Source organism: Pyricularia oryzae, chromosome 6 (genome assembly GCF_000002495.2).
Source record: "Pyricularia oryzae 70-15 chromosome 6, whole genome shotgun sequence".
Classification (NCBI taxonomy): domain Eukaryota; kingdom Fungi; phylum Ascomycota; class Sordariomycetes; order Magnaporthales; family Pyriculariaceae; genus Pyricularia; species Pyricularia oryzae.
The window spans coordinates 290,098-316,478 of NC_017853.1; the positions used below are offsets into that span (position 1 = coordinate 290,098).

Sequence of the window (26,381 nt, forward strand, 5' to 3'; positions counted from 1 at the left end):
CTTCCCTACCATCTTCCGAAATACGAAGAGTGAATGCATCATAGGATGACTACCAAATAAACAGATAGATAGATAGGTACTGTCAAATGCTAACCCATGCACAGTGTGCTACTGCTTAAATACTGTACGAACCACGAACATGATGCTATTGTTCCAGAACTCTAGGTTGGCATCATGAGAATTACTTTTCTGTGGAAGCTTATAGATCTGTGTCGAGCTGCGCATTGAATTCCGCAATTCGCCGTCTGTCCAGTGTCCTATTTTGGCTGCATTTCTGCGCCGCGCCGGCTGGTCGGCTACTCCAGCGCCGGCAGCTGAGGCCATGGATGGTAATTGACTGGCAGCAGTGGATGAAGCACTGGCCTCCACCCCCGTTCGGGCGCAAAGTCAAACAGCAGGGTAAGTACTATTAAGCTGGTAGGTAATTACCTACCTAGGTAAGCAAGGTAAGGTAGCTAGGTAGCTACCTACAGCTGAAGCGATTGCTACCCTCCATAAAGTGACTCGAGATCTCCAAAGTCTGGGACGACCACTTGGTTCTTCTTCAAAGTACGGAGTAACTACCGGTACTTTAAAAATGTATAATTTGATCGACGCACATGCACACCCACCCACAGTTTGTTGCCCTACTGGAACCCTTAATGCAGGGAGGTGTCTAATGTGTGGTATCTGATAATCCCGTGCGGATTTTTCAATGTACCCAGGCAAGCCAGGCCCGAATTTGCGGATAGTGGATTGCTAAAATCCGCTATGGCGTCAGGTCACCTTCTACTCCGTATCCCTTGTTATTTCTTTTCATTGTTTTATTTTAATTGGTTGATCCATGAGGTAGATATGGGCTGCTACTTGGCATTTATGAAAATTTGACTGTCCTCGACAATTTGACCGTCGTGGACTCCTGGAACCGACGACACACGATGCCTGTCGAGGATCCTTGAAGCGGGTCCGAGAGCGTGCTGCTAGCAGCGTCGCGATGCACAGCCAGTCGATGTGTGCCCGATGGATGTACCCACGGAGAATTGGGACTGGGCTGATGTCGTGGTTCCTTCCCACCCGGATACGTGTCCGTGCGCTCCTATTTTGTTGGCCCTAGTTAGGTTTCTTTTGGCCCCTTCATTTTCTATTCTCCATTTGATCGACGACGCCGTCGGTGGGCACATCCAGGAGGCCAAGTCTGTTTCGCTTCTCGCGTAGGTAGATGTGGATGTTAAACTACCGATACACACCACATTTTTCCTATGACTTGTTTGCATTTTGACGGCGGCAAAAGGGGCAGGGAAGAAAAAGGGGGTAAATCGGAAGAGGGTCCCGGCGCACGCTACTTGGATTAGCACTCTGGACTGGTAGGTTTGCGCTCTGCTCTTAAGCTTCGGGGTTTGGTCAGGATAATGGCTGGTTAAAAAGCAATGTACTTTGCATCGCAAGGAATGCGGCCGTGTGTACTCGCTACAAAGACAGTAAGTTTACTGGATGCAGCGTGCGATCAAAGACGGGCCACACGTTTTGCGTGGAGCGCGCGACAGCGGAGATTGGCGGCCGCCGTGGAACACTGGAAGTGAGGTTCGTTGGCGGGCCCCGTGGTTGTCGATATGCAAGCCATCGAAATTCGTGCATCTTATAAGCGGAGGGGATTAGCGAGTGGAGGTTGATGGTATGTTACTTTGCAGAGGGTTATAATATCACTCGGGTTCCCTCATCTGCCCTTTCGTAGCCAGTGGACCGCAACACAAACTTGTAGGCAGCTTTGGACCAAGGGTTGGTTCCCTGTTGCTTTTCCAATCGAACAATCCAATGATTTTCTCATGGTTGACGCAGGCGCGAAAGCCTCTTTGTCAAATGAGTCGACGATTGAAACATGTTTCTCCTGGGTTCCACCTCTGTCGCGGCACTGTGTACATTGTACCGGCCATCAAAGAAAGCTAAGGTAAGGGTAGGTAGGAGGTAGACAGCTTAGTTTATTGAAGGTAAAATGCTGCATGGAAGCAAGGAGCTTATGGATTTTACCTAGCAACACTTCAAGGGTATCGCCTCCAGGCTACTGCCAGTAACAGTTGGGACGATGTCATGCACCACTTGCACCCCTCCAAAATCGACTTCATAGCGGGCGCCCAGGCAGGATGTCGTCGCTAACCTACTTCGTAGTAGATCCACTAAATACACGCCTGCCTACCTAAGCTGGTACAAAGAAACAAAGAAAGAAAAATCCTCAACGCATACTGTTGCAACTCAGCCCGGACCGGCAGGCCTCAACAGTGTCAACTCAGCCGTATTCACTGCCCCACCGGCGGCGCGGTTGCGTGTCGTCTCCTCCGCTTTCCGCCTTGTCCCAGTGCTTTCCTGGCTCACGCTGCCCAGTTTTAGACTTTCGCACCACGCCTCGACACTTTCCCAACTCCACCTCCCTCCACACACATGCAAGCAAGCTTCGAGCCGGCTTTCCCACCTCTCCCAAGTCTGCTTTTTTTCTCTTTTTACTTCTTTTGCCCTTTTTGTCCGTTGCCCTTTTGCACCTAAAGAAAAAAATTTCCTGCATTTGGTTTTTTTTTTCTGTTCCTTCCTATCCAACCTGGTTTTTGTTCCCCGCTAGGTTTTTGTCTTGATCGTGCTCCTCTCCCGGCGTTCTTCTTTCGTTCGTCAATTGCAGCTCGCGACAGCATCCTTTCCGTTGATTTTCCGTCTGCCGAGTTGTTACTTCCCGCGCGCCCGCAAAAAACGCATCGTTGCTTACAATTCGCTGCGTTTAACCGTCCGCTCCTGGCCCTCCGCGACCCCCTGCCCCACGTACGTTGCAAGGCCACGCAAAGAAAATTTTCCCCTTGGAACCTTCTGCGATCGCGCGCGCGTCATAGCTCCCAAGCTTTTTCGAAAAAAAGAACACCACTCTTTTTTTCTGATTTTCCCCTCCTCCGACCGAAAAAAACCCACAACTCGCAAAGTCGAGTCCATCCGACCTAGTACCCTCTTTGCGCGCTTGCTTGGTCATTTGCGTTGCGGAATCGGCGTTTCGGATCTCTTTGCGACTTTTTGTACCTCGGGAAAATACTGTAAGTGTGGTCTATTTTTCCATACCCTCCAATTGATGCCAATAGCCTCGTCGTCTGTTTGGAAGCGGCATGGATCACTCTCGAGATACAACCCCAACCTCGCCGGATCTGTTAGAAGTCAAGAGCGAATGCACTTGAATTGGATCTTTCACCGACACCACCCGGAATACACCAACCAAACGGCCAATGCGACATCAACTTCCTGGTCGCATAGAGCCGCGAAACGATAAGGCCCGATTGAGATCGCCACGGTTGAAGAACTGCTGGGCAGCGCGACTGCCATGGTCTGATCAAACCTCCGACCTGCCGGATTGCTTCCAGAGAGCTGTGCGACCTGCGAATGCGCCCGGCACTGCTGCGCGAGGAGTATTGGCCGTTTGGGACTGGCGCTTGAGCAGCTTTTCAGTACCTACAATGGTTTCGCCTACTCTCCCGAGAACGACCAGTTGTGAATTTCGACGTTGGTTACGATTGTGCGCGACGACAGTGCTAGGCGCAGCGCACACTTTGGGCTCAGGATCAACAGGTGGCGCGCTTGGGACAGGTGGGCAGACAGCATCAGAAGCGCCATCGGAACCTCTTGGCACAGCCGCGGAAGGCCACAATCTGAGGCAGATTTCGAAACGATACTGCGCAAAGGCAATTCACAAGGCTATTCTCAACCGGGTGCTGAGCCCAACCATGCGTGTCCACCAGAGGAGAGCATATCAGGACGGCAGCTCAGATCACATGGGCCTCGACGATAATGGCGGAGCGAGCGCAACGAAGTGCGGAAAAGGACAACACCCGGACCAGCGACGATGAAAGGTTTTGGCCACGAACGATGACACAACTATGATGGCTCCCGGAGCTTGACAGTTCACACTGGAGGGTTCGGGAGCTTCTCTGTTGTTCGTAACGATCGATGCAGCTTTGCGAGCAGGTGGCTCAACTCCGGCGCATCGACCTCGGGATGCAGTCCGCCCAAACAGATGACGAGTTGCTTCAGGGGAATGTTTGGATTCCAAGACAAGATTTGAGAACTGACACTTTGCTCTCCAAGTAGAATACCCGAAGTTTACTTCTCCGCGATTTCACCGGTTCGCCTCCCAGGTAAGTCATGAGCTGACAACCCTTGATGACCCGGGAGCTGGCGGTCATCCCACGGATGACAGCAGGCGCGTGTGCGCCACTGCACTTTTGGCGAGATCTGAGGACTTTTGGACTCTACGGCCTGGTTTGATCGTTCTGCCAAAAGTGCGATCAAAGAGATGGTGTTGGATTTACTCGACTGCCCGCGTCTCATTTGCCTACAAGAAGAACCCACATTGTGTCGTTCACTGGGGATTTGGCCATCTACAACATGAAGGTAATTCAAGTCCTACGCGCAGCCTTTTCCCTTTTATACTGCTTAGTCTTGGTGGCTGTGGTGGTGAGGTTGGGTCAACATTCATGCATGTTATTCATGTGTGAGAGTTGATCCCAGTCATGTTAGCCATGGAGTAGGACGTCATAGTATCAAGCATGCCGAGACCCCGCCCAAGCATCGCTTGGCGATATTTGACTAAGCACGGGGGATTTTGAGACAGGGGTCCTTTTTGCTCAATGATGCCAGAAAGCTAACATAGGCTTTGAATGAGATTAGTACAAAGCCTATTTTCCAGGCAACAGTCTACAATGGCTCGTTCGAGTGGCTGGGAGAATCCCCTCGTCGTCTCATTGAGACGTGCGTCTTCACTAACTACCGCACAAAGTCTTCCTGAACTCTGTCAACGACATGAACCGTGACAACAGGCCGCCTCGCTCTCGGGTTATTGCCGAATGTCTTTCGCCAGACTCCATGCGTGGCTAACACAGAAATTACAGATCGCGAATAGGATATTTGAGATCTCTTTGCGTTCGTATTAGCAGGTGAGTTGCATTGATTAGTGCAGACAGTTTCATAGGAGCATTCCCCCTTCCCCGCGAGGTATTGTTAGCCAGCCATATGCACATATCCTAATTTCCCACATCATGTTCGTGGCGTTCCCATTCACTACCTCTAAAGCTCCGAGCATCTGAGCAGCAATCCAGCTGGACTGTTTTGCAAAAGCCCATTTGCCTTGACACACATTTACCCCTCCCAATCCTCAACGGCCTGCCTAAACTCGGGACATGTCGTTGCCTTTTTTCCTTATCGTTTGAGATCACGTGCCATCTTTTAATCCACTGCACTCACATTTTTCTCACCTCGCATGTTTCCCCTGCTCGCCGCAGGTCTCAAATAGGCCTCGAAGCCAATGTTTTGAGCCAGGATTGTTGGGCAATCGCGCCTTCCTTGTTCACAACAATGCTACCTGGAACATATTTTGCTTGGTGCGGGCTTGGGGCACAATCTTTTGCCCACGCTCACAAGAGCCACAAATTCAACCCTCCAACATCTTCCTCTGCCTATTCACCTTGTACCGTGCCAATGCATTAGTTTGTGGCGTTGGAACACCACATTTTATCTCTACCGCTATCATTTTGGCAACCCTCAGCACACCTCACCAGAATTGGCTTCGATGTTCCTTCTTTTCCGGATCTTTTCATGAAATGGGTATTTTGTCATCTGTGGGTTCTATGCGATCTAACTATAAATGTTACTATCCGTCGCCGCTTCGCCGACAGATTTTTCCATCTCCAACTCCATCCGAGATGTCGACTTTTCCTCCTCCCACTCCACAGGGAAACGGCCATGCCGGTGACAACGGCAACGCCATGAACGGCTCCGGTGCTCAAATGGAAGGCAACTTCCAGACCCCTCCCGTCGTCCCCCAGGGTAACGACAGTGCCAAGACCCTCTGGTAAGTGCAAGCCTTCCGACAGCCATCACTTGAGTTCTTGTCACTGACTTGCATAGGATGGGTGAATTGGAGCCATGGATGGACGAGAACTTTATCAAGCAGATCTGGTCGACCGTCTGCGGTGAGACTGTTAATGTCAAGGTCATCCGCGATCGCCAGTCCGGGTACGTACAAAATTCAAAGAGTCTAGTCCTGTGAAAATCATATAGTCGATATCAAAAACCGGATACGTGCTAACTCTACTGTTGATATAGCAATGCTGGCTACTGCTTTGTCGAGTTCCCCTCCTCTGAAGCCGCTACTAAGGCTCTGGGACTTAACGGGTCACCAGTGCCGAACTCACAGCGCGTCTTCAAGCTCAACTGGGCTAGCGGTGGTGGTCTTGTGGACCGTCGGTATGTGATCTATCAATCTTAGCGACAAGCCTTGAATAACGCCACGAGACTAAGGATTTGATATTTAGTGACGAGCGCGGCCCGGAGTACTCCATTTTCGTCGGCGATCTCGGCCCTGAGGTCAACGAGTTTGTTCTCGTTTCGTTGTTCCAGGCTCGATTCCCAAGCTGCAAGTCCGCCAAGATCATGACGGACGCTATGACCGGCCAGTCTCGTGGTTATGGCTTCGTTCGCTTTACGGATGAGTCGGACCAGCAACGAGCTCTCGTTGAGATGCAAGGCGTCTACTGCGGCAACCGCCCCATGCGTATCTCCACTGCCACCCCGAAGACACGGTAGGTTTGAACTTGTTTACATTCATTGTGTTTCTTGACCCATCTTCGAAAAGTAATCCATCTAACAGCCGAGTTTGAACAGTTCTCATCAACAATATGGCAACCAGGGTCCTCATGGAGCCGGACCGATGAACATGACGCCGCCCGCTCAGAACATGCAGTGGGGCATGAACCCCTACGGCTACCAGCAACCGCAGGCGCCACCTCCCAACACGGCCTTCAACAACCCCATGCAGCCAATGAACCAGTTCACAGACCCGAACAACACGACAGTCTTCGTCGGTGGCCTTAGTGGCTATGTCACCGAGGATGAACTGCGCTCTTTCTTCCAGGGCTTTGGTGATATCACCTATGTCAAGATTCCCCCTGGAAAGGGTTGCGGCTTCGTTCAGTTCGTTCACCGCCACGCTGCTGAGATGGCCATCAACCAGATGCAGGGATACCCCATCGGTAACTCTCGCGTTCGTTTGTCTTGGGGCCGTTCGCAGAACAACTCCGGCGTAGGTACTCCCTACCGTCCTGCTCCTCCTCCTCCGCACTGGGGTGGCGGCATGCCGCCTCACGGCGGTCCGGCCGGCCCTGGTGCTCCTTTCGGCGGTCCTTTCGGCGGCAACCCGCCTCCTCCTCCTGGCGGTCTTCAGGTTAGCCCCCAACCCCCAATTTGACCTGTCAGACTCGAGCAAGTGCACGAGAGGGATGCTTTCACCCGTCCCTATGCTGCCGATGTGACGTTTGTCATGCTGACCACATTTTCGTACTTGCAGTAAACATATTGCTCTTCACCATGTCCCGCGAATGATTTCCTCGTCATAGCAATGGCGTTCGGTGGGACTTTTACTACACAAGGAAAACGGCGTCCAGGAAGGGAGCGATTTTTTGACATGAACCATGATTTTACTCATGAACTTGTTTTCAACTCTCTTTTCATGATGGCCTTTCGCATTCATTTCAACTTTGCACCAAACGGATTTCCTTTCTCTCGACTGCAACGATCACAAATCACCAACGACCCCCTTTCCGGCTACTTCACTGGTTGTCTAACCTCTGAAGGTCTCTCATGGCCTCACTACCACCACTCAGCCAACATCGAACAGGCACGCACATCCCCGTGGCGTCGCCTTACATGGGAATGAAATGTGTCACGTTGGTCTTGAATGAAATGAGTGGTACTGGTACACGACTATACTACGGACTTCTTTATTTGATGGAGGAGCTGTAAATGGGTTGAGACATTGGTGGCATCTACAACTGGCGATCACGCAATATTCCCTTTCTCAGTTTTTGATCTTTGGTTTTCCTTTTTCTTCCATTGCCCTTTTTTACTCGGAAAATTCCAAGTCTTGGGCCAGAAGCCGCTGCTTATGGCACTGGAAAAGAAACGCAAGCAACATTACCCTTTCTGTCTCCATCAGAGCTTTCTTTAACCCTCTTCCGGAATGATATTTCGTCCATAGCCCTTTTGTTGACGGCGTTGGTCTTCACTTGAGATTTGTGCTTGATCGTTTTGTTTGATAGGAAGTTTTGTTTTGTTCTTCGTTCCCTGCAGTCGCATTTCTGCCTGATTCCTCAACTTCTGAACAAAAGCCTTTGACTTGGTCGTGTTTCAGTCTTGTTCGCGTGATGATCATTCTCTATGCGCGCGTGTTTTGATGCCTTTTTGCGGCTTCAACGTCACATACCCGTCGGATGCAACTAGTCTCTTCAAGTAGGGGCTATGGGTACTCGAGTCACCATGGATTTTCGATGACAGGCGTTGTTGCACTCTCCTTTGTATGCTTTTGTGCTCGCTCAAACTTTGATGTGATTTTATCGGTGTCTTATTCTTCGCAGCTTTGCTGTTCCCACTGATAACGGTTATGACTTTCATTCAGTCGAACAGCTTTGGCGACGCAAGAGCGAGCGAGCATATCGGCGAAGAAGATTCCCTAAGTATGGATTTGTTTATTGGAAGAAAAGCTTTGTTCCTTTGAGAAAGTGGCATTCAGCGTCGGCCTTTTGGGTGGTGCTGTGAGTTCGATTGCCTTCGTTCCTGCTGCTGTAACCTTGATTGGATTTCCATTCGAGAAGAAAGTGTATTGTTCGGGTGGTTCACTGTCTTTATTGTGTTGGGTGGCGTTTTTGAACTCAAAATTGCTGGGCGGACTTTTTGATCATGTCATTTGGATCTTGTTGTGAAGATATGGTGTTTACACTCTTTCAATTTGGCGTGGTTTGTACCCCCCTTTGCATTCCTGGACATGGACTCAGTTGTTTGTGAGCCTACTGAGTTTGAAGGGGCGATGTGACTGAAAGATGTCGGTCAGAGTTCTGTAGGACGAAAGATTGTGTGATTTTTTTTTTCCCAAGCCACTCGGCAAAGTTTGGACCGGGCCGTGTGGCGTGCCTTTGGGTTCTGGGTTATGTTATATTCGGGTATTCCAGTGAGTACTTGGTCAGTTTGTTTAGCAGAGAATGTGTTGGGATACGACAAAAGTTGATGCTTGACCTTGGCACAGAATAGTTTGTAGAACTTACCGTACTGATAGCCCTCGATACTTAGGCGTCCTTGTCTCGCAGCTGTTAGTATCTTTCGGGTGCATCACAGCGGGCTGTGTCAGCATCTTTGGAATTATTATCAACGCTGGCTGGAGATGGTCCTCACGTGTTGTGATACAGCTGCTCATGCTGGTGCCACAGCAGCCACCGGTCGAAATCTTTGCGTCAGGTCACGCCACGGAAAAGGGACGGGCACGGCCTGCCGTGTATGTTGCGCTGCCTCGATGCGCCGCCTGCCTGATCTTGTAGGTGATTGGGTACAAGGGCTCTGGGGCCCGTTGGAGGTCGGCACGGACTCTGTCGTGAAGGGCACTGCACCAGTTTTACAGGAAAAAGCCAATGCAGGTAAGTCAGTTTGTAGTCAAAGTCACAAGTCACACATTCACTTTCTGGTTTGGAAAACATTGCGGTCTGAGATACTCGACGACTTCCCTAGGCAAATATCATTGTTTTCCACATGTCCAAAAAATACTTGGGACATATGTAGAGAAAGATAAACTGAGCTAATACCCGAAAAAGAAAAAGCAGTTAACCCACAAGCTCGGCCCAGTCGACCAACATCTTCTCCCTGCCTCCCAAGTCGTCTAGCCGAATACGCTATTCAATATGAGCACCAGCCACCAGTGAACCACAAAAAACAGCTGGCCAACATGGGGGCACTCGAGGCTGTTAGTAGCCCTCGTTTACGTCTCATTGCAATTCATCTGAGTGCACTGACTAACCGTGCCGTGAACAAAACCCTGAAGTGAATGGCACTTATGAAATTCAGTTTTTCACAATTGGGACCCGGCTACATTGGACGCCAAAACTTTCACATTTTGATTTTACTAATACCAATCAACACTATGCTGCGATGCTTGGCCCACCCACTTAATCCTTCCTGGTATCATGCACATATATACACTCAAACGTGATGCCAGTACTTACCTTGATCTTTAAACTAACAGGACAGCCATGGCGATGAGGAAATTACAAGCTGAAAATTTTAGCAAGAGACTTTTGCGATTCTGAGTAAAAGATGAACGCTGCAATTCAAGTATTTCCCTGGTCCTCTGTGACACAGTTGGAGAACAGTGAAGGTGGCTACGTTATTCTTAACTTACACAAGCCTAGAAGCCCCAGGCATCTTTGATATCCTCCACTGTCAATTATCGCGTTCAAGGGTTCTGGAGTTAATGGTACCTTGGCGATCAGCAATTTTCCCCTCCCGAGAGGCATTCACCATGATCTCAACTTGAAAGTGAGCGTCTGCCAGCCGTGATTAGGTTTCCATACATGATAATGTATCTCGAAAAAACGTGTATAAAATAACGTGTTGTAGCTCCTCTGGGATGGCATAATTCAGTCCCAAGGAAGCAACAAAACAAGAAAAGAGAGTAACAGCCAAAAAATAAGCCGAGAGACAAATCAGCAAAAATGGGCCGTGAAGAAAATCCAACCTCAATCACGAGGCACGCCAGGTTCCTCTATGAGTTGCTGGAGGAAGAAGAATTCGACGAGGTCATCATGGGACTAGACGCGATAGCATTCCAGCAAGCCGCCTGGGAGGCCGACCAGGAAGAAAACTTTGATGGGGATCACTGCACGGGCCCAGAAGACCTCGGCTCGTTTGTCGACCGCGTGCCAAACACCATCCAGAGAGTAACAGAAGGGGAGGAAGACTTGAGGTTTCCGTCTGTTGTTCACGTACCCACGCTCAGAGGGCTCATCAACAACGTCATCAACTCTCAGATTTATGGTACTCCCTTCGAGCGCATGTTTGAGCTTATTCGGCAAGCGATTGGAGATTATATCGTTGGCTGCATGAGGCAGTTGGAAGAGTGCCCTGAAGATGCTTCTTGGCCTCGCAATATCCCCGCTAACATATTCGCCGTCTTGGCTCGGATCATGCTGCGGATTCAGCTGGATCTTCTCATTGCTCTGAGGGACTGGTACAACCTTCTGGAGTTTGATTAAGAAGCAACTAACTTCATCCCGCTAGGCCGTCTACCCCAGAAGGCACCTGCATTGTATGCCGCCCTTTGGCTTGAGCATTGCGTTTTCTACAGATAGAAACAGAGAGGGTAAGAGTGCAGCTAAGTACGTGGAAGATATCAAGCACAAAGGGCTGAACGAGGCATGTATCAGTTGAGGTTGAAGAATCTTTTTTTCCCATGAAGCTAAATCTTGGTAGTGCTCGTTACATGCATCCCCTGCTATTTACCTTTGGCATTTAGATAAATACAAAGCATCAAAAGCTTTCATCATTAGCAAACATTAGCAAATAAGAGAAGATCAAAGTCATAAAGCCCTAGTCGGACGAAGAACCATCAGAAATTTCAATGGGGGTTTGCCCAGAATTGTTGTGCTCATCCTTGGATCGCGTGTCTGCCTCACTTGTAGTCTTCTGGATGTCTGCCATCTTTTCCAACTTGATCTGCACTTTACGGTCGCGGCCGTTTTCTGGACTGTTTGCACGCCTCTTGCGCGACTGCTTTCTTCTATGAAATTTTGCCGCGGGGCTAGATTCGACGTGAGGCCGAAAGCGAGAGTCTTCCAAGTCACTGCATCCCGGCCGTGAGTTGCTACCTGTGCTCTCATTGAGCCAGTGAGGTTTATGATTGTTGTCGGCTGCGGTATCAGCTTGGTTTTCATGATCTGCTTCAGCATCTGGGCTGGTGGCCGGCCTGTGCGACGACTCCCTTGAACTTATGAATTGTCGAGGTGTACTGCCCACAGTGCTGTAATGCTCGCTTGTGTGCTGTTCATCCCCATTGGTGTCTTTGTCATCAATTTCCGCCATGCGATTGACAAAGTCCACCTGAAGTCGCTTCAACAGTGTCAATAGAGCTGAATCGTCCATGTGGGAGTCTCTAGCTTGTATCAGCAGTTCACGCAGGTTCGTAACCAGGGCTCGGCGGCGCATGAGCCTGTGTTGATCCGAGGACTGCTTCTTAGCCGCGGCGTTCCTTCGCAGTCTCTCTGCCAAGTTTTGCGCATTTTCTATGAAGGAAGGCGGAAACCCAATCACACGAGCCAAATCTATGCCGTAACTGTCGTCCTTCAGTGGGCCTTTAGCTATTTTATGGATCATCGTGATCTTGGGTTTCGCATCGGGGCCGTCTCCCACGACACTAGTCTCGGCTTGGAGGTGCTGATTTACGACATGAGGACGGTCGTTGAGGACGGTGGCTGCGTAGAAAAGGCGTGAGAAAATTCAAACATTCGTCCCACTGCAATCAATTCCGGAAACCGCAACCACACTCACCTAGTTCATGGAAATGAGTTGCAAAAAGCACCTGAGCGCCGCTCTCAATCAGTGCCTCTGATATAGCAATGGCAATGGCCAGTCCGTCACGCGTGCTGGTCCCTCGGCCAAGTTCATCGATAATGGCAAGACTCCTGCTGTCGATGTTTCTATGTGGCCGACGACATAGTGTCAGCCACTTATGGAGGGACTAAGGCATGCAAAAGAGAATCGCATACCGAAGAATGAATGCCATTTCCCTCATTTCCAGAGAAAAGGTTGACAGGTTACTCTCGATATTGTCATCTTTGGAAATCCTCGTGAAGATCTTGTGGACAATGGGCAAGGATGCATACTCGGCGGGGACAAAGCTACCGATCTGGGCCATCACCTGCAGCACAGCCAAAGTCTTGATGTATGTGCTTTTCCCGCTCATGTTGCATCCCGTTATGATTTGAAACGAATATTGATCCGAGACATAATAGTGGTTTGGAACAAAGTTGGCGACGCACTAAGGAGAAGTACATCAGCTATCAGTGTCCTGATACATCGGCTTGGAGTTATGACACATAGATACGACAAGATGAGCTATACCGAGCGGGTAATAGTGAATGTGCCTTCTATCCCAACATACCTGTTCGACAATAGGATGTCTGGCCGAGGTCATAGCGACCGTAGATGTCATGTCTGGTCGACAGTAGTCACTGATACTTACCAAGTAGGCGAAGCTCGCCAGCATATCAAGGTAGCCTATGGCTTGACAAAGTCGAGTGAGATGGGGTATCTGCGTACGGAGTTCTTTGACGAGACTCTCGACAACCTTTTCACTTTGAATAAGCACTTCGCAACTTGCGTCGGAGATTCTGGAGTTCAGCTGATTTAGTTGGATAGTCTGGCACTCAAGGTAGCCTTTGTTGCGAACGGTGTTGATAAGATGTGACGGGATGCCTGTGTCGTCGAAATCCTTCAAACTGAATCGGAGCCAGAACTTGCGGTTGTCGTCATATCTAATTTCGTTGCTGTAGTTGTTTTCGGCTTGTTTCCGTCAGATTGGAGAGACACGCGGCTGCAAACAGTGTTATGTTAGGGTCCCAGGAACCTACTGTTGAATCGCTCGACATACTCATATAGGTTATCCGTCTGCTCCTTGTACGCCTGTCGAGCAAGATCCAGAAGTGGGTCAACGTTACTCTGTACTCTAGTCAGATCAAGATGTTCGGTGTAATAGCAGCCACAATCATCTGCCTCACCTTGACTGCAAAAGTTCGCTGGTTTCTCATCTCTAGTGGCTTTGATGCAAAAACCGCATCCTTATCAATTTGTTTGTCAATCATCTCTAGGATCGAGTTGGTGATTTGAGGGAGGCATTGTTGTTGGGCTTTGACTAAAACTTCGCATCTAGCCGTCGCAAGAGCTTCATAGAGCGCTGGCATCGCAACCAAAAAGCTCTTGATTTGCAAAATACGGTTGATACTCTGCTCGGACTGAATTGTCGATTCATCGGTGTTTGTGACTATCAGTTGCTGGCAAAATGTTAGATCGTAGACGAACCGATAACTCGGACTACTCCTTTTCTTACCTTGGATACAACTCTGTCAATATCAGGGAGCGCTTTGAGGGCTACACAAGGCAGTGTCAGAACAAAGTTGGGAGTTCGGAATAGAGGTGGAGAAGACTTGCCCTTCCGCACCTCGAAGAACATGTCCTCTTTGCTCGAAAGCTCTTCCACAGCTTCATGGCGAGGTGCAATGATCTCTTTCTTTGTTGATGGTTGGAGGATACAGCTCCTAAGGTAGCGTGCGCCCATAGGGGTCAAAGTGTTGTTGAGAAGCCCGAACAAACATTGTTTTGACTTGATGTTCTGTGAGTTTTGCAGAAGTTCGAGGGCATGGATTGAGGCAACATCGATCATCATTGAATCATCCGGTGGCTCGTAGCTCATGGCAAGGCTGTGGGGTGCAATCCTGACAGAAGCTTGCAGCTCGAGATGTCTGAGCGCCTGCAGTTTATCCGTGGTGTCTGTCAGTCAAACATTGTACAGATAACTCTAGCAGGTATACACTTGCACCAACACTGGCATTAACAAAGACGTACTCACAGCTGATAGTGCGCATATAGCATAGAAGTTCCCGTTCACTGAAACCTGGAGGGCGTTAACGTCTTCATGAAAAGCCAAACTCTCAATGTAGGCAAGACCGGTTATCTCTGACCAATACTTCCTGTCAAGTGTTGTGATTGGGACGTCGGATAGCTCTTCCTCGATGATGCTGTAGAGAACCGACTTGCGGTTGGGGGGCCCAGCACTCGACACAATCAGAATCTCCTTGGGCTCGTGGACTCTTATTTTATGTATTGTGTGAACGTAGCATTGTGTGTCGCAAATCTGGCTCATGACTGCGCTTCCGATGTCAATGTCGATTATGGCGAGGCCAACAACGGGGGGTACGCCTCTCCCTTCACTGACGGCGCATATGATCTGTCGTCCCTCACATCCGGCGAATGCTGTGGGTGCCCTGGAGATGCTACGCGCATACGTGCCCGGCCGCTGAGAAGTGGATGTTGTTGCAGTGCCTGGACGATTACTGAGATAAGTTCCACGTGTAGGAGGCCGAGCGTCAGATCTGTGAATCATAGGCTGAGATTCGGATATGCCTGATGACTGGCCGCGAGAAGGGCTATTGGACTTGCTGAGAGGCTCCTGAGGGGAATATGTGGAAGGATGATCTTGTGAAGCTGAACTCGCAAAGTAGGGGGAAGCCGTCAGCCCCCGAGAGGGTGGTGTCTGGATCTTGGGGTATGGGGTCTGTTTTGCGCGCCGAGAGGGGAGCGGGGGAGGCGGCATCAGAATCCTATCTGCCTCGCCCGAAGACTGGCTCGAGGACCACATTACTCATGCGTGCTGGAAGAGGCGGTTGGATGTTGGTGGGTACGTCTCTTTCCGTTTGGCATACGGGTAACCCTATGGCAGCTGAACTGCTTGTTTGTATTTCAAGATACCTGCTAAGTACAGATAGAGGGGAGCCTGAAGATATGGAGACAAGTTATACTGGTAGGAATAAAGTAAGACGCCAGTTTTTTTACCATGGCCTGAGGACGCTGAGATTTGAGTTTTGGACAAGTGCAGGGCAACATAAGAGACAAAAAGTTTCAGTGCCCAAGAAAAATATGGAGGAAGGAGCGGCTGAACCAAGCCGAAAAGCCTGAAGCTCAGTTGGACTCTTTCCCCTAGACAGTTAGTTGCCTTATGTAAGATATTGCAAGCTGATGCAAAACAGGAAGGAACGGTGGAGTGTATGACAGAAAATTCTGCATGATTCCCGACCCTTGCCTTTGCCCCTGAGAACAATCAACACAATTCATTTCAGATGTCTTGCAATGTACTGTATCTGCCTAAGGGGAATCGAACCAGTACTTTCGTCCCTCATCTGGCTTGGCAGAATCCAAGTCAAACCAGAGACAACCTAACGAGCCAAAGATGCAGAACTGTCGATGCTGATCAAGTGCTACAACATCACCAATATCATTAACCGAGTTCGAGGCATACACGACGCGACGGTAGTCAAGGTAAAGCCCGGGCCTCATCAATTTTCATCACTCCATTATTCTCTCATTATGTTTGACGATCGATCCATCTATCTATCGATCCATCTATCTAGAGACCTCCGCTGGTACATACATAGGCTAAGCAAGGTAATCCAACATGCAGAATACAGGGCGTCACATTGCTAAAAGAAAAACCGCTCTACACGCACTGCCAGCTATCGGGGTTGCTCGCGTCTCCACCCTTGAACACGTTTCGCAGAGGATACTTGCAGTGCCTCCTCTTGTACTCGATCACACCGGAGCTGCGGGTCCCGTTCTGGTACCGTGTGCCAGTGATGGTCTCGGGCGCGACACCCTTTTCGACCCAGTCAACGATAGCCGTCAACACGTTGTCGGCGGCATCCTCAGACACGTATGAGTCCCCGCCCCTGTTGCCGATGGCCGCAGCGCCCGAGCCGCCGTTGCAGTGGCCCATTCCGGACACGCGGAAGTAGCGGTAGAATGAGTCGAGGTCGCCCGAGGGCAGGTTCATGGTGCGCGACACGTGGTTGTAGTAACGCGCGCTGTTGGTGCTCGTGATGATCTGGTCCTGCAGGCCGTGGTAGTGCAGGATCTTGGCGCCACGGTCACGGACACCCGACAGATCACCCTTGAAGCTGCTAATGCCGCCAAAGTCGGCGCTGGCCGACGCGGCGTAGTCCTTGGGGCCGAGTGTGGCGGGATCCCATTGCGGGTTGTGGTAGATGGCATATTGGAACCACTCGTACGAGTAGACGAACGGGTTGCCGGTCAGGTAGACAAAAATAAAGGAGTTGTCGACGCCGTACTGCATGCCCGGGTATGTGAAGGATCCGTCAACGCCATAGATCGCGCCAAAAACCTTGCGCACCGTCTCGGCCTGCGTGCCAGTGATGCACGTCGTGCTGTTGTTGCCGCTGCCGCAAATCAGGTCCTCGGGGCGGTAGGCGCACATATCCGGGTCCTCGAGGATGCCGTCCTCGTGCCCATCAAGACCGTCGCACTGCTTCAGTACGTCGGCCTGCACAGCCATCCACTGGTCGGGGGTCAGGAACGTCGGCGACCCGGGTTTTCCGGTCACGGTGTAAAAGTGACCCGACCACGAGCTGAGGTTGTTGAACGCGAATGCAGGTGCGCCGGCGACGATGCCATCAAAGTCCTCGGGGAAGTCCTGGGCGCTCTTGAAGCCTTGTCTGCCGCCGGTCGAGCAGCCGAGGTAGTAGCTCTTCTGGTGCGGGCGGCCGTAGTACTCCTCCACAATCTGCTTGCCAAGAACCACGCCGGTGTGCACACTCCTCCACGCAAAGTCCTCGACGACCTCGTCGCTGTAGCCAAAGGCCACACCAGAGGTGCCGTTGTGGCCGGCGTTGCCGCTGACCGAGGCAAAGCCCCTGGCGGTGGTGTAAGCCAGGTCATCGTACGCGATGCAGCCCGACAGGCCACCGTTGCCGGCGCTGAGGAAGCGGTCGCCCTTCCAGTCGACAGGCAGCCAAGCCTCGACGCTAACGTTGGACGTCGGCGACGTCGTGACGAACATGGCAACGCGGCACAAGTCCACATCGACCCTCTGGTTGCCCCCGCCGCACGTGGGGTCGGTATCCTTGAGGGTGATGTTTGTGCCGGCCAGGACCGCCTCCGAGAACCAGACCGTCGTGTTGGGCAGCTTGCCGTTCAGCTGGTCGGCCAGCTTGAGGCAGCTCTCTGGGAACGCAGGCGCGTCCTGGGCCAGAGCGGCCACCGGCATCAGAGCCGCAAAGAGTGAGGATCTCATCGTGTACAAGGGGGACGCGAGACAGACTGGAGGCGGCGAGATGGGGGGAAGGAGAGGTTGCTGGGCAAGACTACACCCGGCCAAGCAATCCATTGGAGTGGGAAATTGGCTTGTTCAAATATTCGTTCATACAAGACGGCAGAATACCAATGACGCTGCTTTCCCACAGTTGACCAATGCCGCGGCTGTACGAATTGACCGTAACCAAATTTTTTACCACTAACAAGCGGGGTCGGCCCTGTCAATGCAAGGTGGTTGATGTCGCATCTGGCGTGGAGAAGCTTGCACGGAAAGATGTTGATCCCCTCTTCGGTTTTCCTTGGAGCTGTAATTGGATTGATGCAATTCCCTGATCAGGAACGTTGTTATCACTTTTAGCGGCAGCTGATTTTGTTCTTATACTTGGTAGAAGGAGATCCAGATTGAGGCAGCGGTATCGTTCAAGTCAGACAAATTACTCACAAAAGTATATCTCGATTTCATGTAATTAAGTTACTTCATCTCAAACCTACGGTTAAGTCTTTGCAAAATCCTGGGGTTGTCCCGCTTGTTTAACTGCCGCTAACTGTGTGTAGTTGTGGGCTGTTCGTTACCACGTTACGTAGTTGGAGCTAACGCAGGGCCAAAAGAGGGGGGGAAGTTTGATATTCCGGGGGCAGCATCTCGAGCTGAATGCGGAAGTTGAATATACTGTACGGTTCTGTAAGGGGAAAGCTGCGTGTTTTGGGTAACATTTAAGATGGAGGCTTTGAGGGGGACCCCAGGAAATTGGCCATGCCCCTGGTAATTTTGCCATCTGATTTTTTCCTTCGCCAAGGCTGGGCCTGGGGAAAAGTCCCGGGGATTTCGGCAATTTCTGACGGCACTGATTCCAAATACTCTAGCGAGCAGAATAGGACCGACTGGAGGACGATGGGTGGAGGAGTATGGACTTGTAGTACAAAGTAAGAAACCACCTCGCGTTCCTGTGGAGAGCTGGACCACAGTGGTAAACCGCGGTTTGTGCCGAGAGCTGCCACATACGGGGGTTTCATTGCCCGTCGACCGAGGTTTCCGACGATTCCTAGCATGGCAAGCGTGGGAGCTTTGTATGTATGTATGTATGTTGTATGTATGTATGTAATAGCTGCAAGCCATCCGACACGTCGACTCACTCGCTGGATGGAAATCGATCGGCCTATCAAAATCAGATGGGGGATCGATCTACTGTACTGAGGTGGACTGCGACGATGGGATAATGCTCAAACAAAAGCCAAGAGCAGCCACTGAGGGCCGCTTAATAAAAGACACGTGGTGCGAACCGTTTTGGCCAGGTTGTTTTGGATGCTGAAATTTGGGTAGGTGGGCCATACTGATATGAGCTTGTCTTGGATATATTTGCAAGCTATACCACGGTAAAATCACGGCGCAATTATCCCGGTTGCCGCGCTGCCGCGACCTATATCCTAGCTCCTATGAGCTCCAGTCCATATACAGACGAGCGCTAAAAAATTCCGCTGCTGACTACTGCATGACTCGGTATACAGGATATTCGTCCCTAAACAGAAATGTCAGTCAGAATTTTTGCGATCTACAAAGGCGAACAGGTGCACACCCAGCACATAAGGTTCGAGGAGAGAAAAAAAAAAGAAAAAAAAAGCAAAGAAAAACAAGCATTTTGACAAGAAGAATGCAACTCACCCAACCTCGGCCGGCACAATGTTGAACGAGACATACGAGTCAATGTTCTCGGGCTCGAGCGCGACCATGGCCAGCGCGGCGTTCTTCTGCCTCGTCGACACCGAAAACGTGCCGGGCGGCAGCTTGATGTCCTTGGTGGTGGTGTTGGTGGTGGCAGTCACCCTGATGACGCCCTCGTAGTACGAGCGCGCAATGGTCGTCGACGTGATGGTCAACGCCTCGGCGGCGCCGGTGTAGCCGTCCGACAGCGTGGCGACCTCGAGTCCGGCCACGCGCATCCGCTCGGCGAGGTCGGCCCAGGCGGGAGGGATCAGGTAAGCTTCGGGGCGGGCGCGGGTGAGCTACATTGTGCCGGGTGGGATTTTTAGCATAAGCGCAGATAAATGGGTGGGGATGGTGCACAATAGGTTGGGGAACAGGCTTACATTGGCGTTTGCGGGGGTGGTGGATGCGAAACGGACGGGGACTTGGACGACACTCCCGTTGTTGATGTCGATTAACTTGCTATTTGCGAGGTAGACAGATATCCAATGTCAACGAAAGAACAGAAAAACCGTGGTATAGTATATGTAAACACTTACAAAGGCCTGTCGATGACATCGGAGAAGTCGGTAATCACCACCGGCGCATTGGACTTGATAAAGTCCTCGCGACCGCCCTCGACCGCCTCCAGCACCTCGGCAGCCTTCTCGGCCGCAGTATCGATGATGGCCTCGGCCATGGCCAGACTGGCCACGGTGCGGCGCTGGAACTGCTGGTCGGCCAGGTAGATTCCCCTCGTCTCGGTCAGGAAGGTAATGGCCTGGCTCAAGCCCATGTTGTTGCGACCGATCTTGGCGTCGGTGCCGGCCTCGGCAAAGTTGATGACGCCGTTGGAGGCCGAGCCCGTGACGTAGGGCTCCCAGCGCAGGCCCAGCGACTCCATGTGGGCGCCGATCGCGGGCGCAAAGACTGACTCGGACATGTTGCGGATAAGAGGGTGGATGTTCAGGTTCTTGGCGGCAGAGTAGAGACCATCCGAAGCAGGCACGTAATCGAGGTACCTGGTGGGAGCTCCGTATTCGTGCGCATCGATGCTACAGAGGTTGAGATTGAGAGGATCGCATAATCAGTTGGATGCCATTAAGACGAGGTTCAGGGGGCCCAACAAGACGTACCTGATGTGCGGAGAAAACTTGGAGAAAATCTCCTTGATCTGCCGAGTCTGCGTTCTCGCCAACTTGACATGATCTCTGTTGGGGTCGTAGTTTGTGGCCAGTGTGCGCTGGAAGTAGTAGTTACCATCGGGGTTGTACCGCGGCAGCACAATGATCTCGAGGCGATCCAGCAATGAAGCGGCGTAGGTGGTGTTGGCGTCAAGCTTGCCGAGGAAGGCCAGTGCAGCTTGGTCACCAGCAGGCTCGTTGCCGTGGACTGATCCCTGGTACCAAACACGGACCTTGTCGGTTGCTGTGGAAGCCGATGATGACAAGTGAACATAGGGGAAGCTACGCCCTTCCTCCGATGTGAAGTTTAAGACGTTGTAGGTCATCCAGTCGTGCTTGTCGGCCAGTGACTGCATGAAAGACTCTGATCGTTTTGTTTGTCAACATCCATGGTGTTTTGCAGTCGTACGACGGGGAGCAAGCACGGGAGCCTGTGCAACTTACCCATGTCCTTATGGCTGGTCGCCGGCTCGGTGCCGTTTGCAAACCCGGACGGGATGCTTCCCGGTTCCAGGAAAGCAGGCGCCCGCAGCTCAACGTCCACATCTGGGAAGTTGACCGCAATGAGCTCAGAGTCTTGACGGACTGGAAGTTGGTTGTATCCGTACTGGCTTTGGGCAACGCTTGTGGCGGCCAATGCCAGCCAGATGGCCGATCCGAACATGGGAGAGCGCATGGTGACCGAAGCTAGAAGCTAGAAGGGTTCAATTGACCGTAGACCTCGGAAAGAAAAGACAAAAAGGGATTCATCTCCAATCAAGGCCATAGAAGCACGCCCTTTTGTATGTTGCAATTGGCCCACATCAACACATGAGACATGACGATTTCGGCATCAGATTACGGTGAATCTCCGAAATCAGTAGCTTGGAACCCTTTTTTGTCTTCTTTCCGCAGAAGCTATAAATCTTGGCTGACGACAAATGACACATGGAGAGCTTCTGAGTGCCTGATATTTCTCCAAAACCTTCTCCCAAAAAGGCAGCTGGGGAATTTGGCATGGATTTTACTTGGCATGAGGGGTAGAGTGCCCGACTTCTGGGTTTGTTGATAGGGAGATGTGGGACGAAGGCTGGTGTCGGTCTTGACCTGCCGTGAACCGGAGATAACGTCTGCACTGGTTAATTGTACGTCGCAGCGATGATCTTGCGTAGTCGTTTCTTGCATCCGCGCATCTGCATCTCGTTATGTAATCGCCAATACATTAACTAGGTAGCTGTTGGGGGGCCTAGGTATTAGGTACCTATCCGGACAGGTAGTTGAGCACTTGAAACTTCCGGGTTAGGGGGTTAGGGTTAGTATTAGCTTCCACCATGTCGTGCGGTATATCACAGAAGGCAGACTGTTCATCTATTCGAAGGGGTCAAATCTGTCCAGTTGAATCCCGGAATCTTTTATGCTTCTCTGTCATGCCAAACTCATTTTACACATCCTCGTGTTGGATAGTTACCATAGTACAAAGACCAGCATATAAGCTTACTATATTTACGTCACTGACCAGGTATGATGGCCGAGGCAGTTGCACGAACTTAATTAGGCATCCCTGACTGAGAAACTTTTCGAGCCGGGGCCGTTATATAAAAATCTTTCGCCCTTAGTCCATGGTAACTTTTGCTTTTGCTAACCCTAATCATCTCATCTACGGATACCCTGCAAGTTCAGCCGTTGGGATTGTGGCGGATGGCCGCTGCAAGCCCGGATCTTATCCGCGTGCAGCAAGGGTGGTACCTTATATTATCCGACAAGAGAGAAAATTCTATGGATTCCACAGCTCAGCTTTTCCATCGGTGTTATGCGCGCCGTAGTCTGTACGTCAGTGCTGCTCTTCCTTTTTTTTTCTTTTCTTTTTTTTTTTTTTTTTTTCTTCCTGGCCGAGAATTGAGGACGCCAGGACTACATGTGATAATCACGCAGCAGAAATGTGATGGTGCTTACCACGAGAGGATTAAACTACTGAATTACTAGCGAGTTCATCCTGTTTCTAGCGACGGGTAGCAGTAAATGTAGTGTTTGTTGTCATCTTTTCCCCGACTTTCTTTTGTTAGCTGTTTCTATATTAGCTGAAGACCCCCGGCAATGGGCACAAACATCTCATCACACAGAGATCCCAGGGGTGTCAGGTATTTTATTTTAAGGTACGATGGACAAGGACTGCATGTTTTATTGCCACTACAGAATAGGCAGTAAATGGTCAAGCTCAAAGTTTGGCGGCTGGCGATCTCAAACGTGCAAAAAGCAAAAGCAAAGGCACTCCCACCATCATCCATGCAAGTGCCATAAACCCTAAAATCCATCGCCCCGTAAAATAAAAGCTACCTGCAAGCCTCTCTTGTCCCAAACCAAACCTACAATCCCGACGGAGGCAGCCCCGCACATGACAACGAGAGCTAAATGGCGCCGGTCATGCTCGAGCAGGCCGGCGGCGGCGCTACTGGACGGTCCGGGCTCGACACTGGCACTGACATCGCCACTGGCGCAACGGCCACGACGGATCTGGACCCCAAAGGCCGCAACTGGTGGCGCATGACATCAGCGCAAGGCACCAGATCCCGCCAACAAGATGCAGATCGGGCTTCCAGACCTGACGACCTTCTTCAGCAGCAGCAGCAGCAGCAACAACAACAGAGTCTACACAAAAACAAACCGACGCACAGTTGGCGAAAGCTTGTAGACGTCGCGAGTGACAGATCGTGGTTGTCGAAATACCAAGTCCAGCGCTCAGACGGAAGCATAGTCATCCCCACGCGACGTTCGTCCCGAAACGAGCACGTCAGGAGAGGTCGTGAGAAGGAGCCGCGCTATCCTTTCTCTCCCAATTGGATTCCCGCTTGGAACTTTCGTCCTCGCGACGACGCACACACCCTCGAGGGGGAAGCTGGGCCGACGAGGGAGGAGATAGAGGCCGCAAAACGTATCCTGGAACGCTTCCCCATGGCCGGCTCGCAGCGCCCTGTGACCAGGTCGTCGCACAATGGCGGACAACGCAATGCGCCCAGGCAGCGACACTCGATGATACAGACGGGTGAAGATGTCACCGTTCTCCAGCGAATGTCCGCGACACCCCCTCCCATCGTCAGACAGAGACTTGTGATTCGCGACGACTCTTTCGAGGAAAGCTTCAGCGACGACGACCAAGACATAGACATGAACATGAACACGAGCAGGAATACCAGAAGACCCTCTGCAGACCAAGGCAGGCTTCGTGGGCTGATAAAATCGGAATCTAGCCTGCGAGATCGACGACTGAGCTTGCAGAGTACAGAAACACAAAGGAGGATTGACCACCCAAGTCTCCCGCCACTGCGCGAGATCAGCTTCAACAGTGAGAATACAAATGGAAACGGTATTCACAGCAGGGGTAGCGAGCGATCACCGGTCCTGGACCATATACGCCTGTACGAAGATGCACCGACCGACAACATCCTACCCCTGACGAGGCCCGATTACCACCCACCCGACTCTCCTGAAGACCTCAATGGCTTCCGCCCAGACTCGCCGCACGACTTTGATAACTTTGATGGATGCTACATTGACAACTTTTACAGCGAGGGCCAACCCGGCCTGCCGCGAGGCGACATCCCCCGTCGCAAGAGCTCCTTCAAGGGAACGCAGAAAGCGAGCAGCAAAAAGGGCAGTTTTCAGGAGCGTCTAAACAGCGCGCAAAGTGGCCAGCGACAGCCCAATGTGCTCCGTCGGAGGAGGCACAGCGACGAGCTGGGTGACGTCCGTCGCGGAGGATCTACCAAGTCCAAGGAGTCGGACGGTCAGCACAGCGTCGCTACTAGCGGTTCGGCGCGGATGCCCGACTTTTTTGGGCCCAACATCTACCAGGTTGTGCTGCAGGATCCAATAACTGCTCATCAACTGCTCAAATTTAGCGAGAGCAGATTATGCGGAGAGAATCTTGAGTTCCTTCAGAAAGGTAGGCCAGTCATCCATGACTTTGCATCTTATACGCACCCCCCGCATCCACTATTTGGTCTGTAGAGGGTTGACTAATAACACTGAGCCAACTCTTTGCTAGTTGACAACTATCATCGCTTAATGAACGAACTCGTCGATACCGTCTCATCAATCCAGAAGGACTACGTGTCAGACAGCTCCCCGAGGCAGGTCAACCTGCAAGGAGCCGTACTGAACAGGCTTGACGGCGACATGCGTGCCCTCATGTCCCAGACACTCCCGCAGATGCAGAGAATGTTCACCGGAGCTCAGAAGGGCGTGGAGGACCTCATCTATGCCGGCGTCTACCCGGCCTTTGTTCGACACCAGCTTGCCCTGTCCGCAAGCCGGGCGCTAGCCTGCGACCGTACACGATACCAGGGATTGGGTGACTCGTTCACGATGACCGACCCTCGGCTGGCTGACAACCCTATCATCTTTGCCAGCGACGGTTTTGCGTCACTGACCGGCCATCCGCTGAGCGACATTATCTCCAAGAACTGCCGAGTTCTGCAGGGCAAGCAGACGGACAAGCAGGCTGTTGCCAGGATCAGAGCTGCGGTCAGGGAGGAGACGGAGGTTGTAGAGCTGGTTCTCAACTACAAGAAGAATGGTGACCCTTTCTGGAACCTTCTTTATATTGGTATGTCTAACCCTGCGCTAGTTCCCCATCATGGCGGATTTAACCGACTAACATCGTTCGTCTCTTGCCCAACGTAGCACCTCTCTTTGACGAACAAGGACAGCTGGCATTCTTCATCGGCGGACAGGTTAACTGCTCAACGACGATCCACAGCAGCGCCGACGTGATGCGCGTGCTCTCAATGTCCTCTGACCCCTCCGAGACCGACGCCAAAGAATCGCCCGCCAAGCCGGGCGAGACGACGGCAAAGCTGCCGCAGGCCACACCTCAGCCACCGCCCCCGCGCAAGTCGAGCGCCCGCAAGGTCCTGCTCAAGGCCTTTGGCGTGCGGACCCAGGACGAAAACGAGCCGAGTGCGCAGGCGGTGCCGGCCATGGCCGTCGCCGGGATGGGAAAGAAGCTATTGAGCAAGATGGAGGGGCAGGATATCGGCACCCAGATGAGGGAGTTTTATTCTTCCTATTCCAAGGTAAGCACCCCTACCTTTTTTTTTGTTTCCGCCGCCACACTTGGCAAAACGTCCATTACTAACACATCCTATCCACACTACCCGCAGTACCTCGTAGTCGACGCAACCTTCAAGATCCGCTTCCACAGCGACGGCATACTGACGATGCTGCACCCGGCCAACAACGTCGGCGAGCTGGCGGGGACCGACATCTTCCACTTCCTGCGGCAGAACACGCTCACCTCATCCTCGGCCAGCGGCAACGGCCACGGCCACGGGGCGCACACCGGCGCCGGCGCCACCCTGCCGTCGCCCGTGGCGTACAAGGGCAGGGTCCGCGCCGCGCTGCGGGCGGGGAGCGCCATCAGCATCCAGGTGCGCCTCCAGACCAGGAGGAGCGCGGCGTTCAGGGGAGACGAGATGTTTGCGGCGCACTGGACGCCGCTCAAGGACGCCAAGGGCGAGGTCTGCTGGTTTGTGTTGTGTTTGGGAGCTATGCTTGGCGAGTAGACATTTATGCGCATGTGTTGGGGTTCTTTTTTTTCGGGTCATTGAACACGTAAAACGATATCATTGGGTCTGGAGTTTTGCGGGATTAGAGATTACTGGGAGCATTGCGGATACCAATCTGTTGTTTGTTGATATGTCGTCTTTTCATTGAGGCCTGTTGTGGAGGGACTGCTATCTTTGTATGAGTCTTATGGCCCTCCCCCCTCAAAGCCTAAACCGTGCACATAAAGGCACTAGAAAGATTCTTTTTTCACGAATAATGCTCTGAAAGCAAACCCGAGTCTG

The 26,381-nt window shown here is 51.7% G+C and overlaps 10 protein-coding genes across 10 annotated transcripts; 5 read left to right on the top strand and 5 right to left on the bottom strand.

Annotated features, from left to right (window-relative positions):
• Positions 1-296: 296 nt before the first annotated feature.
• On the bottom strand, positions 297-1,253 carry MGG_17577 (uncharacterized protein; the record flags this gene model as incomplete). The annotated part of the gene is made up of 4 exons (XM_003719194.1): positions 297-406; positions 472-542; positions 917-1,089; positions 1,227-1,253. 4 exons carry the CDS (start codon positions 1,251-1,253, stop codon positions 297-299), a joined length of 381 nt encoding a protein of 126 aa, XP_003719242.1.
• A 1,007-nt stretch (positions 1,254-2,260) lies between these two features.
• MGG_17578 (uncharacterized protein) lies at positions 2,261-4,352 on the bottom strand (the record flags this gene model as incomplete). Its single annotated transcript, XM_003719195.1, has 4 exons — positions 2,261-2,510; positions 2,729-2,772; positions 3,341-3,673; positions 4,338-4,352. The coding sequence occupies 4 exons, from the start codon at positions 4,350-4,352 to the stop codon at positions 2,261-2,263; spliced, it is 642 nt and encodes a 213-aa protein (XP_003719243.1).
• Positions 4,353-5,699: 1,347 nt separating this feature from the next.
• MGG_08741 (tRNA selenocysteine-associated protein 1) lies at positions 5,700-7,243 on the top strand (the record flags this gene model as incomplete). The annotated part of the gene is made up of 5 exons (XM_003719196.1): positions 5,700-5,848; positions 5,905-6,012; positions 6,103-6,243; positions 6,312-6,578; positions 6,661-7,243. 5 exons carry the CDS (start codon positions 5,700-5,702, stop codon positions 7,241-7,243), a joined length of 1,248 nt encoding a protein of 415 aa, XP_003719244.1.
• Positions 7,244-8,870: 1,627 nt separating this feature from the next.
• On the top strand, positions 8,871-9,701 carry MGG_15378 (uncharacterized protein; the record flags this gene model as incomplete). Its single annotated transcript, XM_003719197.1, has 4 exons — positions 8,871-8,887; positions 9,104-9,319; positions 9,443-9,458; positions 9,633-9,701. The coding sequence occupies 4 exons, from the start codon at positions 8,871-8,873 to the stop codon at positions 9,699-9,701; spliced, it is 318 nt and encodes a 105-aa protein (XP_003719245.1).
• Positions 9,702-10,529: 828 nt separating this feature from the next.
• MGG_08739 (uncharacterized protein) lies at positions 10,530-11,069 on the top strand (the record flags this gene model as incomplete). The annotated part of the gene is made up of 1 exon (XM_003719198.1): positions 10,530-11,069. The coding sequence occupies one exon, from the start codon at positions 10,530-10,532 to the stop codon at positions 11,067-11,069; it is 540 nt and encodes a 179-aa protein (XP_003719246.1).
• Positions 11,070-11,403: 334 nt separating this feature from the next.
• Positions 11,404-15,226, bottom strand: MGG_08738 (MutS protein; the record flags this gene model as incomplete). Its single annotated transcript, XM_003719199.1, has 7 exons — positions 11,404-12,284; positions 12,361-12,509; positions 12,579-12,850; positions 13,055-13,202; positions 13,463-13,494; positions 13,919-14,338; positions 14,438-15,226. 7 exons carry the CDS (start codon positions 15,224-15,226, stop codon positions 11,404-11,406), a joined length of 2,691 nt encoding a protein of 896 aa, XP_003719247.1.
• A 683-nt stretch (positions 15,227-15,909) lies between these two features.
• Positions 15,910-17,840, bottom strand: MGG_08737 (feruloyl esterase B). Its single transcript, XM_003719200.1, has one exon. It carries the CDS (start codon positions 17,762-17,764, stop codon positions 16,082-16,084), a length of 1,683 nt encoding a protein of 560 aa, XP_003719248.1. The 5' UTR covers positions 17,765-17,840; the 3' UTR covers positions 15,910-16,081.
• Positions 17,841-19,347: 1,507 nt separating this feature from the next.
• Positions 19,348-21,301, bottom strand: MGG_08736 (carboxypeptidase 2; the record flags this gene model as incomplete). Its single annotated transcript, XM_003719201.1, has 5 exons — positions 21,001-21,301; positions 20,509-20,920; positions 19,933-20,427; positions 19,777-19,855; positions 19,348-19,692 (listed from the first exon to the last, which is right to left on the bottom strand). Exons 1-5 carry the CDS (start codon positions 21,230-21,232, stop codon positions 19,348-19,350), a joined length of 1,563 nt encoding a protein of 520 aa, XP_003719249.1. The 5' UTR covers positions 21,233-21,301.
• A 970-nt stretch (positions 21,302-22,271) lies between these two features.
• MGG_15377 (uncharacterized protein) lies at positions 22,272-22,627 on the top strand. The gene has a single exon (XM_003719202.1). It carries the CDS (start codon positions 22,312-22,314, stop codon positions 22,516-22,518), a length of 207 nt encoding a protein of 68 aa, XP_003719250.1. The 5' UTR covers positions 22,272-22,311; the 3' UTR covers positions 22,519-22,627.
• Positions 22,628-22,944: 317 nt separating this feature from the next.
• On the top strand, positions 22,945-26,096 carry MGG_08735 (uncharacterized protein; the record flags this gene model as incomplete). The annotated part of the gene is made up of 4 exons (XM_003719203.1): positions 22,945-24,475; positions 24,578-25,138; positions 25,216-25,607; positions 25,695-26,096. The coding sequence occupies 4 exons, from the start codon at positions 22,945-22,947 to the stop codon at positions 26,094-26,096; spliced, it is 2,886 nt and encodes a 961-aa protein (XP_003719251.1).
• Between the last annotated feature and the right edge of the window lie 285 nt (positions 26,097-26,381).